We start from the raw sequence: 12828 nt of genomic DNA, 5'->3' as shown, positions 1-12828 counted from the left end.
TTATTTACCTTCCAGATACTATTAAGAACATCGTACGTATATGACACTAGTCTCTTTTTTCAGGAATAACTTAAAAATGCAACTTCTTCTTTTTTAAAAAACAGTCCTTAGGCAATTGTCTTATCCTTATTGTGGAAAAGAGTGTATTGTGGAAAAGTTCCCTTGCAAGTCAGAGTACTTTTGGTAACAAAGACTTTACACTCATAGGACCTTACTTCTTGGCCTCCTCCAAAAGACGACTGGCCAAAGGCCCTGGCCTCTGGGGAATTTGAGATCCAATAGGAAAAGTAAAGCGTTAACCATCTGGTTTCCTGTAATTAGGTTAATTTGTCACCAAATTTAGAGACTCCAGGGTTTGGAAATATTCCAACGGAAGTTGTTTTATTTTCTTACTTGTTAAGCTTCACTGACCAAAAGGAACCTCAGTCCCCCAGAAGTAAATAAAAGGCCCTGTGTTTCACTATCCCTGATCACTCACCTTTCTACTGGGCATTCCACCATGAGACTCCATTCCCTTCTTTCTGTGCTCTTCCTCTTTGTGACTATAATACCAAAAGGTAAGACGGTGAATAATTGTAGGTTTCTTAGGAGATGGTGAAGAACTGTGGGTTTCTTAGGACGTCCACTGGGATGCTCAATGATACTGTGGCGATTTTAACTCAGACCCTAATGCTCAGCCTTAGGGAATCAGAAGTCCATCATGATCATCTCCCTTAGAACTGATGAGGCCAAAAATGCAAAACCAAAGATTTCCATCAACAGAAAATGAGATCCAAGAGCTCCATGCTTAGAAAGTAGGGCCCAAATAAAGATAGAGGTGGAGAAGCTGTGACATATGACTTAAGGCTTAGCAAACAAATCAAGTAGCCTTTACCAGGCCCCAATCTCCAAAAAGGAGAGTGCAAATGGCAGCTCTTGGTTCAAACTTGGCTAGTGAATGGAAGTGATGTAGAGTCTACTGGTGAGGAATATTTGTGAAGGGTAAAAGTTAGGTCCTTAAGACAGAGCTCCACAAGAAAGGATTGCATTAAGTTATAAAAAAGCAACAGGGAGTAGGGGAATTTGGAAAAAGCATAAACAGTGGAATAAAGCATCAGCGGCAAAATTTTAAGCATAGGAAAAATATGAAGAAAGCATTTTAAGAATATGAGTTATATTTTTAGGACCCATGATTCAGAAGTTTGATTATGAAAATGTAGAATCAAAGGAAAAGGGGAATGTGGTTATCTTCAGGCTGGTTCAACCAGATCCTCATAAGAACTGATAATTCCTCTCTCCACTGTTATGACAGGATGTTTGCAACTCTCGAAATAATGTCTGTGGTCATTAAACACAGATGAGGTCTGGATAACTCTCTTACTTTGTTGGTTCATCTCTAAGATTCTTTTAAGTATAATCAACAACACTCACTTGTTTGATCTTTGCCTCCTCTGTGGCTCTCTTGGGATCTACCTGACATACGTTGTCTCCAACTGAAGGAGTTCACGTAATTCTCATTTGGTTCTCAGTTTTGTCACAAGAAGGCACAGCTGCAGGGACACCACACTTGCAGTGACATCTAATGGAAAATCATACAATGATCATGCCTTAACATTAGAAGGCAATTTAATGGTGAATTCTTTAATTGTACAGATAAGAGAATCCATGTCTACCTAAAAAATATGATTTTGCTGGTCAACTGGTAGTGGCAACACTGCAGCTAGAACCATCTTTAATCTGGGTCAGTGTTGGTTCCATCAATCTACAGGTGTGGATATGCCCATAAAATGTAACCCTGATTTCTCTCAGAGTTTTTACCTCAAAATCTCCTAACTAAATATTGAGGAATCTAAGGAGATCCCTATATTTCCTCTTTTGGAAGATATAATGTCTGTGAAACATCTTATTTCACTTACCTCCATATTCTTCCCTTCACTGTTTGAGCTAAGCATGTCAAATGGGCTAAATGTTCTGCCATTACTGTTGGCCTATTAATCCTAGTCTTTAGATTCTCCTGATCTGTGTTCCTTAAAATCAGATAAACTGCTCTCAATTCTGAAAGCATTTGCCATAAGAGAATTATGGCTGCACAGTTGATGAGTGAATAGGATTTGCTCATGCTTGCCCTCCACCATCTGAGCTAAATTCAGCTCAACGTAAATCACTGTCTCCTCCCCAAAGTCAGAGCCCGTGTTACTAGCTGGGTCTTTTTTTAAAAAAGGTTAACAAGGGACAGATCTCCTTGAAGTAGACTTTAGCCAAAACTCACCATTCTAGTGGGAAAAGGGACAACAATAGTTCGGGTGTATGTGGGAAGCACATTGAGAAAAAGGCTGTCCTGGGGCGAAGGCCAGAAATGATTTATGGTAAAATAGGATTCTAGGTAATCTAGGCCTAACATTTAGAGAAGTTAACACGATAATGACAAGACTGGATACTCACAAAAATAGTGCATCCAAAAGTAAGATAGTAGTAGATACTAGATAATCTAAAACAGACTGAGGCCAAGAGGTTTTAGAAGGAATAGAAGAGAGAGAATGTGTGTGGGGTCAAAGAGTACCTTATTGCATTCAATGGCAACAAATATTTACTGAGCACCTCTTATTATTCACACGCTGGGTCATTCACACCACACCCAGGATACGATGGAGTACAAAAGAAAGTCTCTTCCCACTATAGAAGACAGACATTAGTCAAATGATTACACAAATGAATATATAATTATAAATTTTAATAAGCATGATGGAGAGGAACAGAGTACTACGAGTGCCCCTAACATGTGGTCATTGTCTTGTTTGCAACGTTGGAGACTTCCTTGAGGCATGCCTTTTGAGCCCAAAGCAGAAAGATAAATGTTAGTTGATGAATCGCTTGCGAGATGCAGTGAACACTGCTGGCAAAGGAGGATGCCAATGCAATGTCACTGATGGAGAAGAGAGTACAGTGTGCCAAGGAACTGCAAGAAGGCTGCCACGTTAGTTGGGTACAAACTAGCGCTAGTTCGTACTAGCAAATGTGCCAGGCGTTTCATGGAATTATGTGAAAGTAGAAGTTGGCACCAAGGCTAAGTCTGTAGGGGGGCATTTTAAGAACAAGGAGGACAAGGCAGTCAGACTTTATACTTGGGTAATAGAAATTACTTATCTAAATCACACAGGGGTTCTCGATTTATGCACACAAGCTAGGCTTATGAATGGGTTCTCAGCAGCCTGCAAGCTTGACAGGTCCCCTTGACACATCTTCCCTTTGTTTCACCATTTCAATGGTCCTGTCCTCAGAGTCTGGCTTCCTGGTTCCACTGCAGAAGGAGTTTCAAATTTACAGTAGCTTCCTAATCCTGGGAGAATCTAATTCCTAATCTTGGGAGAATCATCTTTTGAGGTAAACACCTGGAATTAAGCCTGACAAACCACCAGCAACTGTGTGAAAATAGAGAAAATGTATCAATAACAATCATAAGGAATTAGGAAATCAAAATTCCTAACTTTTCCATCTTATAATTCCTGTGACCTAATGGTAAATAAGCCAGATCTAGCTCTCTGTGGATTCTCTCAGTCATGATCATGCTCAGACTGTGCTCTCTCTCTCTGTCAAATAAATAAATAAAATATTTTTTAAAAATCAAATAAAAAAGGTCCCTGTTTTCATGAAGGAAATTTCCCCAAAGAAACTACATAATCTAAACAAGAAAATGTTGGTTTATCAACCTACAGTCCAATGAATATTAAGTGATCACTACTCGAGCATATATTTTCATATGTCTCTCAGAAAGAGTCCATGACATTCTAGAAAAGAATATATACATATTTTGCATATATGATATATATATGTAAGTTTATATATGTATGTATATATATATATATATATATATATATACACACACACACACACATGCATATATCTGCTTGAGAGTAGGGGCATAAAGAGGTTAGAATGGCATAATGCTTTCCTTTAAAAGATTTATTTATTTGAGAGAGAGAGAGAGAGTGGGGGAAGGGGCTGAGGGAGAAGGATAGAGAGAATCTCAAGTAGACTCCTTGATGAGTGTGGATCCTGACTCAGGGCTCAATCCCACGACCCATGAGATCATGACCTGAGCCAAAATCACTAGTTGGACGCTCAACTGACTGAACCACCCAGGTGCCCCAGAATGGCATAACTCTTAAATTGATTGATTAGCCCCCTGAGAATTAAGACAATTATAGCATTCTTCTTATACTGACTCTGGAGAATAACATAATATTTACACAGACCACATTGGACAGGAGCAGAGTACAGCTTGAACTCTATATTACCTACAGAAAAGAAAACTGCCAATCTATTTCTTAGCTGATAAAGTTCCAGGAAGAGTCCACCCCATCCAAACCCTGTTCCCCACCTCCCCCCACCACAAGAAATAGAACCGCTAATAACTCAGTGAGTTCTTATGCTGAGAAAATCATGTCCTTTTTGAGGTTAGATGTATATTCTCTTATTTGGTCTTTCATTTTAGTGTGATTCTAAGTTGTTCCCATTTCACGTATGGAAATGTATGTTGTGATGCTGTATGAAGTAAGCACCTACATCTTCTTTTCCCAACAGCAATGATTAAATACGTATCCCTTCTCCCACTGCATCTAATATAACCATTATAACACATTAATATCATATAAATTCCGAAATCTATTAGATCATTCTCTTCAATTGTTCTATATATCTACGATTATGCCAGTGAGTGAAAATAAGTGTCAATTCTCTCCCTTCCTTATGAACCAGATAATTTAATATATACCTTCTTGACTTGATGTAGTGCCTGGGAACGAACATATGCCCTAGTCAATGTTAGAAGGGAGATTATAACTCTTGGGCTTCCTGTTCAGATAACACCTCCTTAAATCAAGCTTCATATTCAGTAGAGAGCACATCACTGGAAGAATGAATTGCTCTGATCCTTTTGATTCAAGCAAGAGGCATCTGCCAAGAAGAGAGAATGGTGCTACCCTAGACCACGGACCGTATCAGGAAGTTGAACTTTCCAGTACAATGCGTGACAAGACTACCCTGCTGCTTCTTACTTTCGTTAGGACACCTGAAAATGTCCCCATATGTTACACTAAGCACCTGGATGAAATTATCAGGGACTAACGTCTATTAATGAACATGAATAGAGTGTGTCTTTTATGTAACATCCACCGGGATCCACAGGGCAAAGAAGGAACCCTCATTACACCTGAAAGGCTACCAGAAGAACCCGAAGACTATAGGAAGCTCCTCCCTTGGGGTGCACACTTAGTTATGTGCTTCTCAGTGGCCAAATGAATTAGAAAAACAGATACACTTAAGGAAATACTTTTCAGCTTTTGAGAGAAATTCTTTTCATGTATCTACAGATAAGTGGCATTTGACAACATAGAAAATGTGTTCTTTACCTAGTCCTGCAATGGGGAAATTAGGTAAGGTGGACTCTACAGGATTGGTAAACTCTCTATAAAAGGTGCTAGACACGTTCCATAGGACAAGGATGCTGTAAGCACGGATGGGGTTATCAGCACAGATAGGAGACGGAAGGATGGATACTTCCTTTGAAATCGTGCTTTTTAGTGAAGGTATTGGCATTTGGTGCAGGACAGTTCACTAGGTAGGAAATCCAATAACCTTGTTCTTTACCCACTAAATACCAAGGGTACCTCCCCAGTCCTGGTGGCAACAATAAATCGATCCAATATTTCAAAATGCACTGCCCCAGATGAGGACAACCCTCTCGAAGCTTCTAGAAATCAGCCTGCCCACTCCAAGATGTGTATAGTCCTGCACTCTTAGCCCTCCTCCCCACAAAAAGCACCTCTTTTGCTGAAACACCTGATCTTTTCCAATAAGAAATACCATCTCTTCTATCCCAAGGCCATCCTTCTATAAATTTATTGCTCTGTGTGCATGACTAATAATGTGATGGTCATTTAATCTGCTGATGATGTAATGATGTCAAATCTCTTTCTGTGCAGCAAGGACTGGCGTTATTCCGGGGCAGAAACAGTGTGTTCTTTTGAAAGGGGTGTGCAAAGATGGAGGATGCACCACCATAGACGATACCATTGGTGAATGCAATGATGAGAAAAAGTGTTGTAGAAAGTGGTGGATATTTTTTCCCTATGCAACACCGGTTCCCAAAGGAAAATCTCCTTAGTGGGAACAAACTAGAAGCCCTTCAAACTCCAGAACACACGGATAAGTTTTGCAGAGCCCTATTTAACCCGCCTTGTTTGTCTCCCTTGACTGGAAATAAACGTCCTAAATCCACATGTACTTATCCCTGGGGAATTTCTTCCTGATGCACATAAAAGCCTCTTAGGAACTACAAGACAAAACTACATAAGAGAGGAATCTCATGCCCTCAAGGTATTTATAGAACATTTCTTAAAAATGATAAAGATAGAAACTTGAAATAGGCAAAAAAGTAAGGATGTGAAATAGCAGTAGGTTATGTTTGATCATCTCAAGTGGATTATCAACCTTCCACACCACCTGATTCTGGACAAATACCATCGCATGACTAATAGAGACTTCTGGGAGTGATGGGGATGAAGGTATCCTAGCCACGTGGTCTTCCGGACACTGCCCCTGGGAACTAGGCACACTGCACCAGTCTCAGCAACACTGGCCTGAGGCTGGCCTCCCCTCCTCGTCAGACAGCCCCGGGGGACAGAACAGGACAGCTGCTCCCGGCAAGTAGGCTCTCTGCTCAGGGGAGCTGGATTGCTGACAAGCTGAGAGAGAATCTAGCATGCCCTGGTAGTCCTTTCTAGATTCACCATCAGATAATTCCACCTGCTGGCTGGAATAATTCCCACCATAATCCTAATAATTCTGGATAATTTCTACTTTATGGCTAAGCAAATTCAAGGGCGAGAGGCCAGGAATGTTACATGACATGAGGTCCACAAAGATGGAAACAATTACCCCACAAACAAAATTCAAGGCTTTCTTTTCTTTTCTTTTCTAAGATTTTATCTCTTTTATTTATTTGAGAGAGAGTGTGTGAGTGGAAGGGAGAGCGAGAGAGGATCTGAAGCAGGCTCCACGCTGAGCTCAGAGCCCGATGCGGGGCTCCATCCCACAACTGTGAGATCATGACCTGAGCTGAAGCCAAGAGTAGGAAGTTTAACCGCTTAACCAACTGAGCCACCCAAGCACCCCAAGGCTTTTCGTTTCTTGACCAGATAAATGTCTTGCACACAAAAGCTCCCTTCCTCCCTACCTGTGTGGCCAGGATACCACATCACGATCTTCTAACACCCTGTGTTGATGATGGCAGGGTCTTGAATCAGTCATATTTAAGTTAAAACTGTAGTTCCCGGGCGCCTGGGTGGCTCAGTTAAGTGACTGCCTTCGGCTCAGGTCATGATCCTGGAGTCCCGGGATCGAGTCCCGCATCAGGCTCCCTGCTCGGTGGGGAGCCTGCTTCTCCCTCTGACCCTCCCCCCTCTCATGTGCTCTCTGTCTCTCTCATTCTCTCTGTCTCAAATAAATAAATAAAATCTTAAAAAACAAAAAAAACCAAAACTGTAGTTCCCTTGCTTACCAGTCACATGACTCTGAACTATTTATTTAACCTTCATTTGCCTTGAAATTCTTCTTCAATAAATGAGTGAAATAAACAGTTTAACTTCTGGGCTTGTTGTAAGGATTAACTGAGATCAAGTACACAAAGCACTTGGAGCAGGCACGGTGAGACCCAAGGGAGGTCGGCCAACGGTCGTGTCCCTTTTCTCTTGTCACTGAAACCCCAGAGGGGAAAGAAATCATTGTACTTTGACTATCTATTTAATATCTTACCTCTGAAATAACTAGTGGAGATTGCATCCTACTCTGCTTGTGTAGGCCTGTAAGTGGGATCCGGTTATGATGCTATGATGCAAATAACAAGTCAAAGTACTTTGACATAGTACTTTGACTTGTTATTATTTTATCATATGAGGCATAGATTACCAGTTTAAAATAATGCCACAAAATATAATTAAGATTGAAAGAATATATGGGGAAACAACTATTTCTTTGATATTTCAGAAGAAACCAGAGCAACATCTGTGAAAGTTATAGTTTGTATTATAATTACCATTACCTGCTGATATTCAAAACTTTATCTGTTTAGTAAATACATCTGATTACTCCTATGAAAACCAAAATTAAATAAGAAAGTTAGAAAAAAATTAAAAGAAAGTTTCATCATGATTGATAACTGAGCTGACATTTCAGTAGCATTAGATAATCCTTTCTCATGACATAATAGATTAAAATAAGTAACAATATCAAGGGGAGGGAGTGACAGGACAAAGGAAGCTAGAATTTTATTTTATTAATGGTGTGGTGGATGGCTAGCATCTCTGAGAAATGATTTCTCCCAGATCCTCGGCTCTTCTCTGTTCTTCCTGACCTTGAGATCCCATAAAGATTTCAAAGGTTTCCTTTAGGTTCTGTATTATTATTTAAAATGCTGCTAGGCACATACTCACCAATGCACAGAGTAACTCTTGGTTTCAAACCAAGAGTGTGTATATGTGGAAACACATACAAAATGCAACTTGAAATCACTAGCCGTAGAAAAATGCAATAAGCCATAATTGAAACCAGTATATTTTGTTAACAATGTATTGACTGGAACATTAATGATACTTCAGAGTGTCTCCTCTCTTTCAATTCAGAAGGACTGACATGAACAGCCTATGCCCTTTGTCTAGGTTAGACCAAGTTGGGGCATCATTTGAAATGTCTGATTGCCCGAGTGAAGAGTAACATAGCATCACAACCAGATCCCACTTACAGGCCTACACAAGCAGAGTAGGATGCAATCTCCACTAGTTATTTCAGAGGTAAGATATTAAATATTTTATTGTAATTCAAATATGTTTTCTGGAAGAGGTAATAATAATGAACAGTTATCCTTTGCTAATATGCTCACATATTTTCAGCTAGTGGTTAGCTACTGCATTATTTCAGAAGTGCTGGAAACAGTATTAAAGAATATCAGTTAAATATTCAAGAATATCAGTGATTTGGAATCAGGAGGCCTTGACTCTAGATTCCAGGGCAACAATGTCCAATAGAACTTTCAACGATGATGGGAACTCTCTACTTCTGCATTGTCCACTGGCCACACGTGGTTACGGAGCATTTGAAAACGTGGCCAGGGACTGAGAGGATGACTTTTTATTTTATCTTAATTAATCTTAATGTAAATAGCCACATGTGCTTAGTGACTCATGTCACAGGGCAGAGCTTTTGAGCACTGAGCCTGTGCAGTGACACACGGATGAAGGACCAGGACTCTGGACCAGAACGAAGTCCACCTGCACTCAAATCTCAACTCCATTCCCACTAGTTGACCCTTTTGTGCCTCAGTCCTATTCTGGAAAAACAAGGACGACCATAGCATTTTCTTCATTGTTATGAGGATCACATGCACTTGCATATAAAAAGTTCCAAGACAAGTTTTGGCGTTTATCCTGAGGGCAATGCTCACTCATCCTGGGTTCTCTGGGGCTGGTGAGGAACGTGAAGGGGAGGGCCATTTGAGACCCTGGGTAAGCAGCTCCAGTTCCTTCCTAGTTTCATCCTAGAAGTCACCTTCCAGTCCCTGAAACTATTACATTAGTTTTCTTACGAGTTCAAAGAGCTCTGTCTGGAAGGTACTGAGACTCACAACTTAGGACATGATTTTCTGCAAGGAAAGTTACACTGGATAAATATGTTCCCACACACTGAGGAAAAGTTTGAGAATTAAAAAAATCACAAGCCAAAATTTGTCAGCTCCCTTGTGAATCATCTGGAGACATTTTATTCCTAAGCTGCCTATATGATTGATACCTGTCGGAACTATTAGAAGTGCCCTTGAAACAAGAAAGGAATGCACAAAAGAAAAGGATCATGTGGGGGCGCCTGAGTGGCTCAGTTGGTTAAGCGACTGCCTTCGGCTCGGGTCATGATCCTGGAGTCCCTGGATCGAGTCCCGCATCGGGCTCCCTGCTCAGCGGGGAGTCTGCTTCTCCCTCTGACCCTCCTCCCTCTCATTCTCTCTGTCTCAAATAAATAAATAAAATCTTTAAGAAAAAAAAAAAAGAAAAGGATCATGTGTTGGCTGAAAGGACACAACCTCGAAGGTAGACTCCATCCCATGTGGGAACAAACTGGAAAATCTCTGGCTGAAATGAGCCTCCTCTTCTCAGCCTGGTATTCTCCACAAAGAATAAAATACTATACATTGGAAACTCAGTTGGGTTGACATGATTCCTATTCTAAAATCTGAGAAGCCTTGGGGAGTAAGAGGACCTTTAAATCTTCCTTCTTTCACTGTGAATCAGTTTTATGATATTGTTTTCTTCCCAGCCTGACCTACGATCAAGCCACTCAGAAGATAGGAATTTGGGGGGAACCAAAGAAGACACTCATGCGTATCTGAATGCTGGTGCGTGGGGGAATGAGACTGGGCATCTGAGCTAAAGGGAGAAAGGTAAGTTTAGAAAGACTTAATCACACTTGTAGCACATGAGGAAAGGATGCTTTGGTCAAGCCAACTAGAGGCTGAGAGTGAAGTACAACTTTGGGGAAATATTAGAATAATTGGCAATAATAATGCAATGAGTTGCCTTTTCTTACCACTCCTTACTTTTCACCTGATAAAATCCCATACATCCCTTCAGGGATAGTGCAATTGTCAGACCTCTGCTTAGCCTTCCCCCGATGCACTCCAAATCCTTCTCAAAAGCCAAATCACTCTCTCTCCTTTATGTTTCTATACACACTGCACATACCTCCACTGAGGTATTCACCAACTTCAATTTGGCTCAGAAGTTTCTCAATTTACGGAGTCCTTAATGTCTCATTATTTTCACAGCACTCTGGACCAAAAGAAATACCTAATGGTTTTGTTATTAAGTAATTAGTTCCAAATTACTTAATAAGTATCTATGTTCTGACAACACAGTAACCATTTGAAAAAATAATGCACACAAATTGAAAGGAAAAGCAATATTTAAATATAACTTTTAAATAAGCAACCTACTGGGACACCTGGGTGGCTCAGTCGGTTAAATGACTGACTCTGGGTTTAAGCTCAGGTCCTTGAGATCAAGTCCTGCGTCAGGCTCTGCGCTCAGTGCTCAGAGTCTGCCTGGAGTTTCTTTCTCTCCCTCTGCCATTCCCCCACTGCATGCCTGTGCACACTCACTCTCTCTCTCTCTCAAATAAAAAAATAAATCTTAAAAAGAAAAGCAACCTACTGACTAAATGTATCTGTGTGGCTATGGGGCACTGAACAGCTTCTCAAATCTTGGACACAGATTAGACTCTACCACCCTCATTTCCTGCGCCACGTTGGTTTTCCATGTGGCTCTTAATTTTTATCACAGCATCCAGTGCAAACCCCCTTGAACGAGGTCTCATGTCACTGAAAGGAATGTCAGTAGGGTCTGATGTACTTTGGGTCAAAGTACAGTAGGGTCAAAGTACTTTGAGTTAGTCATTCATGCGGGGTCCAACAAATACTCAGCTTCTGACTTTCCCTTGAATTTTTAAAAAATATTTCATGGTAACCCTGGGATTGGCTGGGGAGCGCAGGGACATCTTGTCACAGGGTTTGTGGACCCCTTCTTCAGGTGTTTTTTAAACGTCTACCCTTTGCCCCAGATGATGAGCATCCTGAGGACGAGGATTGTGTCTTATCTGCAGCTTGTATGTGCAGCTTGCCACACTGTGAGTTATTAAAAATTGTTGAATCAATGGATGATATGAGATGAGTGGACACCGGCCATGATTTTCGGGTTTTACTGCTACAATAGATGACCCGCAAGAACTTACCTATTGCATTTCATTGATGAACCAGAGCAAGTTGTTACTGCCTGGGTGCAGAACAAGAAGGATGAAAACTGACACGTTAGGAATGTGGCTCAAGCCAGCAGAGGGAGTTTCTCAGTGCCTGGCCAGAGAGGCAACAATGAGCACTGGAGACAGGATCTTACATTTACTTCCTGCTGAACTTGGCCTGGACAACAAGAGTACTTTCTCCGACCCTGTAAAAATTGTGCACTCAGTGGCAGAAGAGACTTCACCAGCAACACCAAACGTTCTGCACAGAGTGATGCTCTCCTCTGAATGCTGAGTGGGACATGACTGGGATCCCTCAGCCCAGGGGCCCAACCTGACCCTCACCAACCAGTTTCTTGCTAGATGCTGGGAGGGTTCTGGGAAACTATCTTCATGGTTTATCACTTTTAGTCTATTGTTCAACACTAGTTAATGTTTTATTATTTTTTTAAAGATTTATTTATTATGATTTTTTTAGAAGGAGAGAGTGTGAGTGGGGGGAGGGTCAGAGGGAGAAGGAGAGAATCTCCAGCAGACTCCCCTCTGAGCATGGAGCCCAACAAGGGGCTCGATCCCAGGACCCTGAAATCATGACCTGAGCTGAAACCAAGAGGCGGATGCTCAACCAACTGAGCCACTCAGGTGCCCCAACACGAGTTAATGTTCTAAACACCATTTCCTAAGGTATTTTCTGAGAAACATCACTGTTCTGGGAGATGTTAATAAATATGCCACGATACATAGGTTATGGCTATACACATTTGAGAGCCACGAGACACCAAATCCAGCTCTTGGGAGAGTCACAACAAAAATCAGCCTATTACAAAGAAAAAGTCAAACTCTCACTCTTCACAGATGACATGATACTTCATGTGGAAAACCCAAAAGACTCCATCTCAAAATTGCTAGAACCCATACAGGAATTAAGCAACATAGCAGGCTATAAAATCAATACACAGAAATTGGTTACATTGCTATACACTAAGAATGCGATAGAATAAAGAGAAATTAAGA

At 41.0% G+C, this 12828-nt stretch overlaps 1 protein-coding gene across 1 annotated transcript; it reads left to right on the top strand.

Annotated features, from left to right (window-relative positions):
- Positions 1 to 499: 499 nt before the first annotated feature.
- LOC123847359 (beta-defensin 130B-like) lies at positions 500 to 6142 on the top strand. The gene is made up of 2 exons (XM_045879272.1): positions 500 to 557; positions 5961 to 6142. Exons 1-2 carry the CDS (start codon positions 500 to 502, stop codon positions 6140 to 6142), a joined length of 240 nt encoding a protein of 79 aa, XP_045735228.1.
- The last annotated feature ends 6686 nt before the right edge of the window (positions 6143 to 12828 follow it).

Source organism: Mirounga angustirostris, unplaced genomic scaffold (genome assembly GCF_029215605.1).
Source record: "Mirounga angustirostris isolate CCGP_5_RB_7025 unplaced genomic scaffold, mMirAng1.0.hap1 SCAF_2, whole genome shotgun sequence".
NCBI lineage: Eukaryota > Metazoa > Chordata > Mammalia > Carnivora > Phocidae > Mirounga > Mirounga angustirostris.
This window is presented reverse-complemented; position numbering and strand designations above follow the sequence as displayed.

Bases quoted from the DNA above. Each gene is read 5' to 3' on its own strand.
- LOC123847359 (XM_045879272.1), top strand. From the start codon at position 500: ATGAGACTCCATTCCCTTCTTTCTGTGCTCTTCCTCTTTGTGACTATA. The intron at 558-5,960 runs GTAAGACGGTGA...CTTTCTGTGCAG, and splicing joins TGTGACTATAATACCAAAAG to CAAGGACTGGCGTTATTCCG.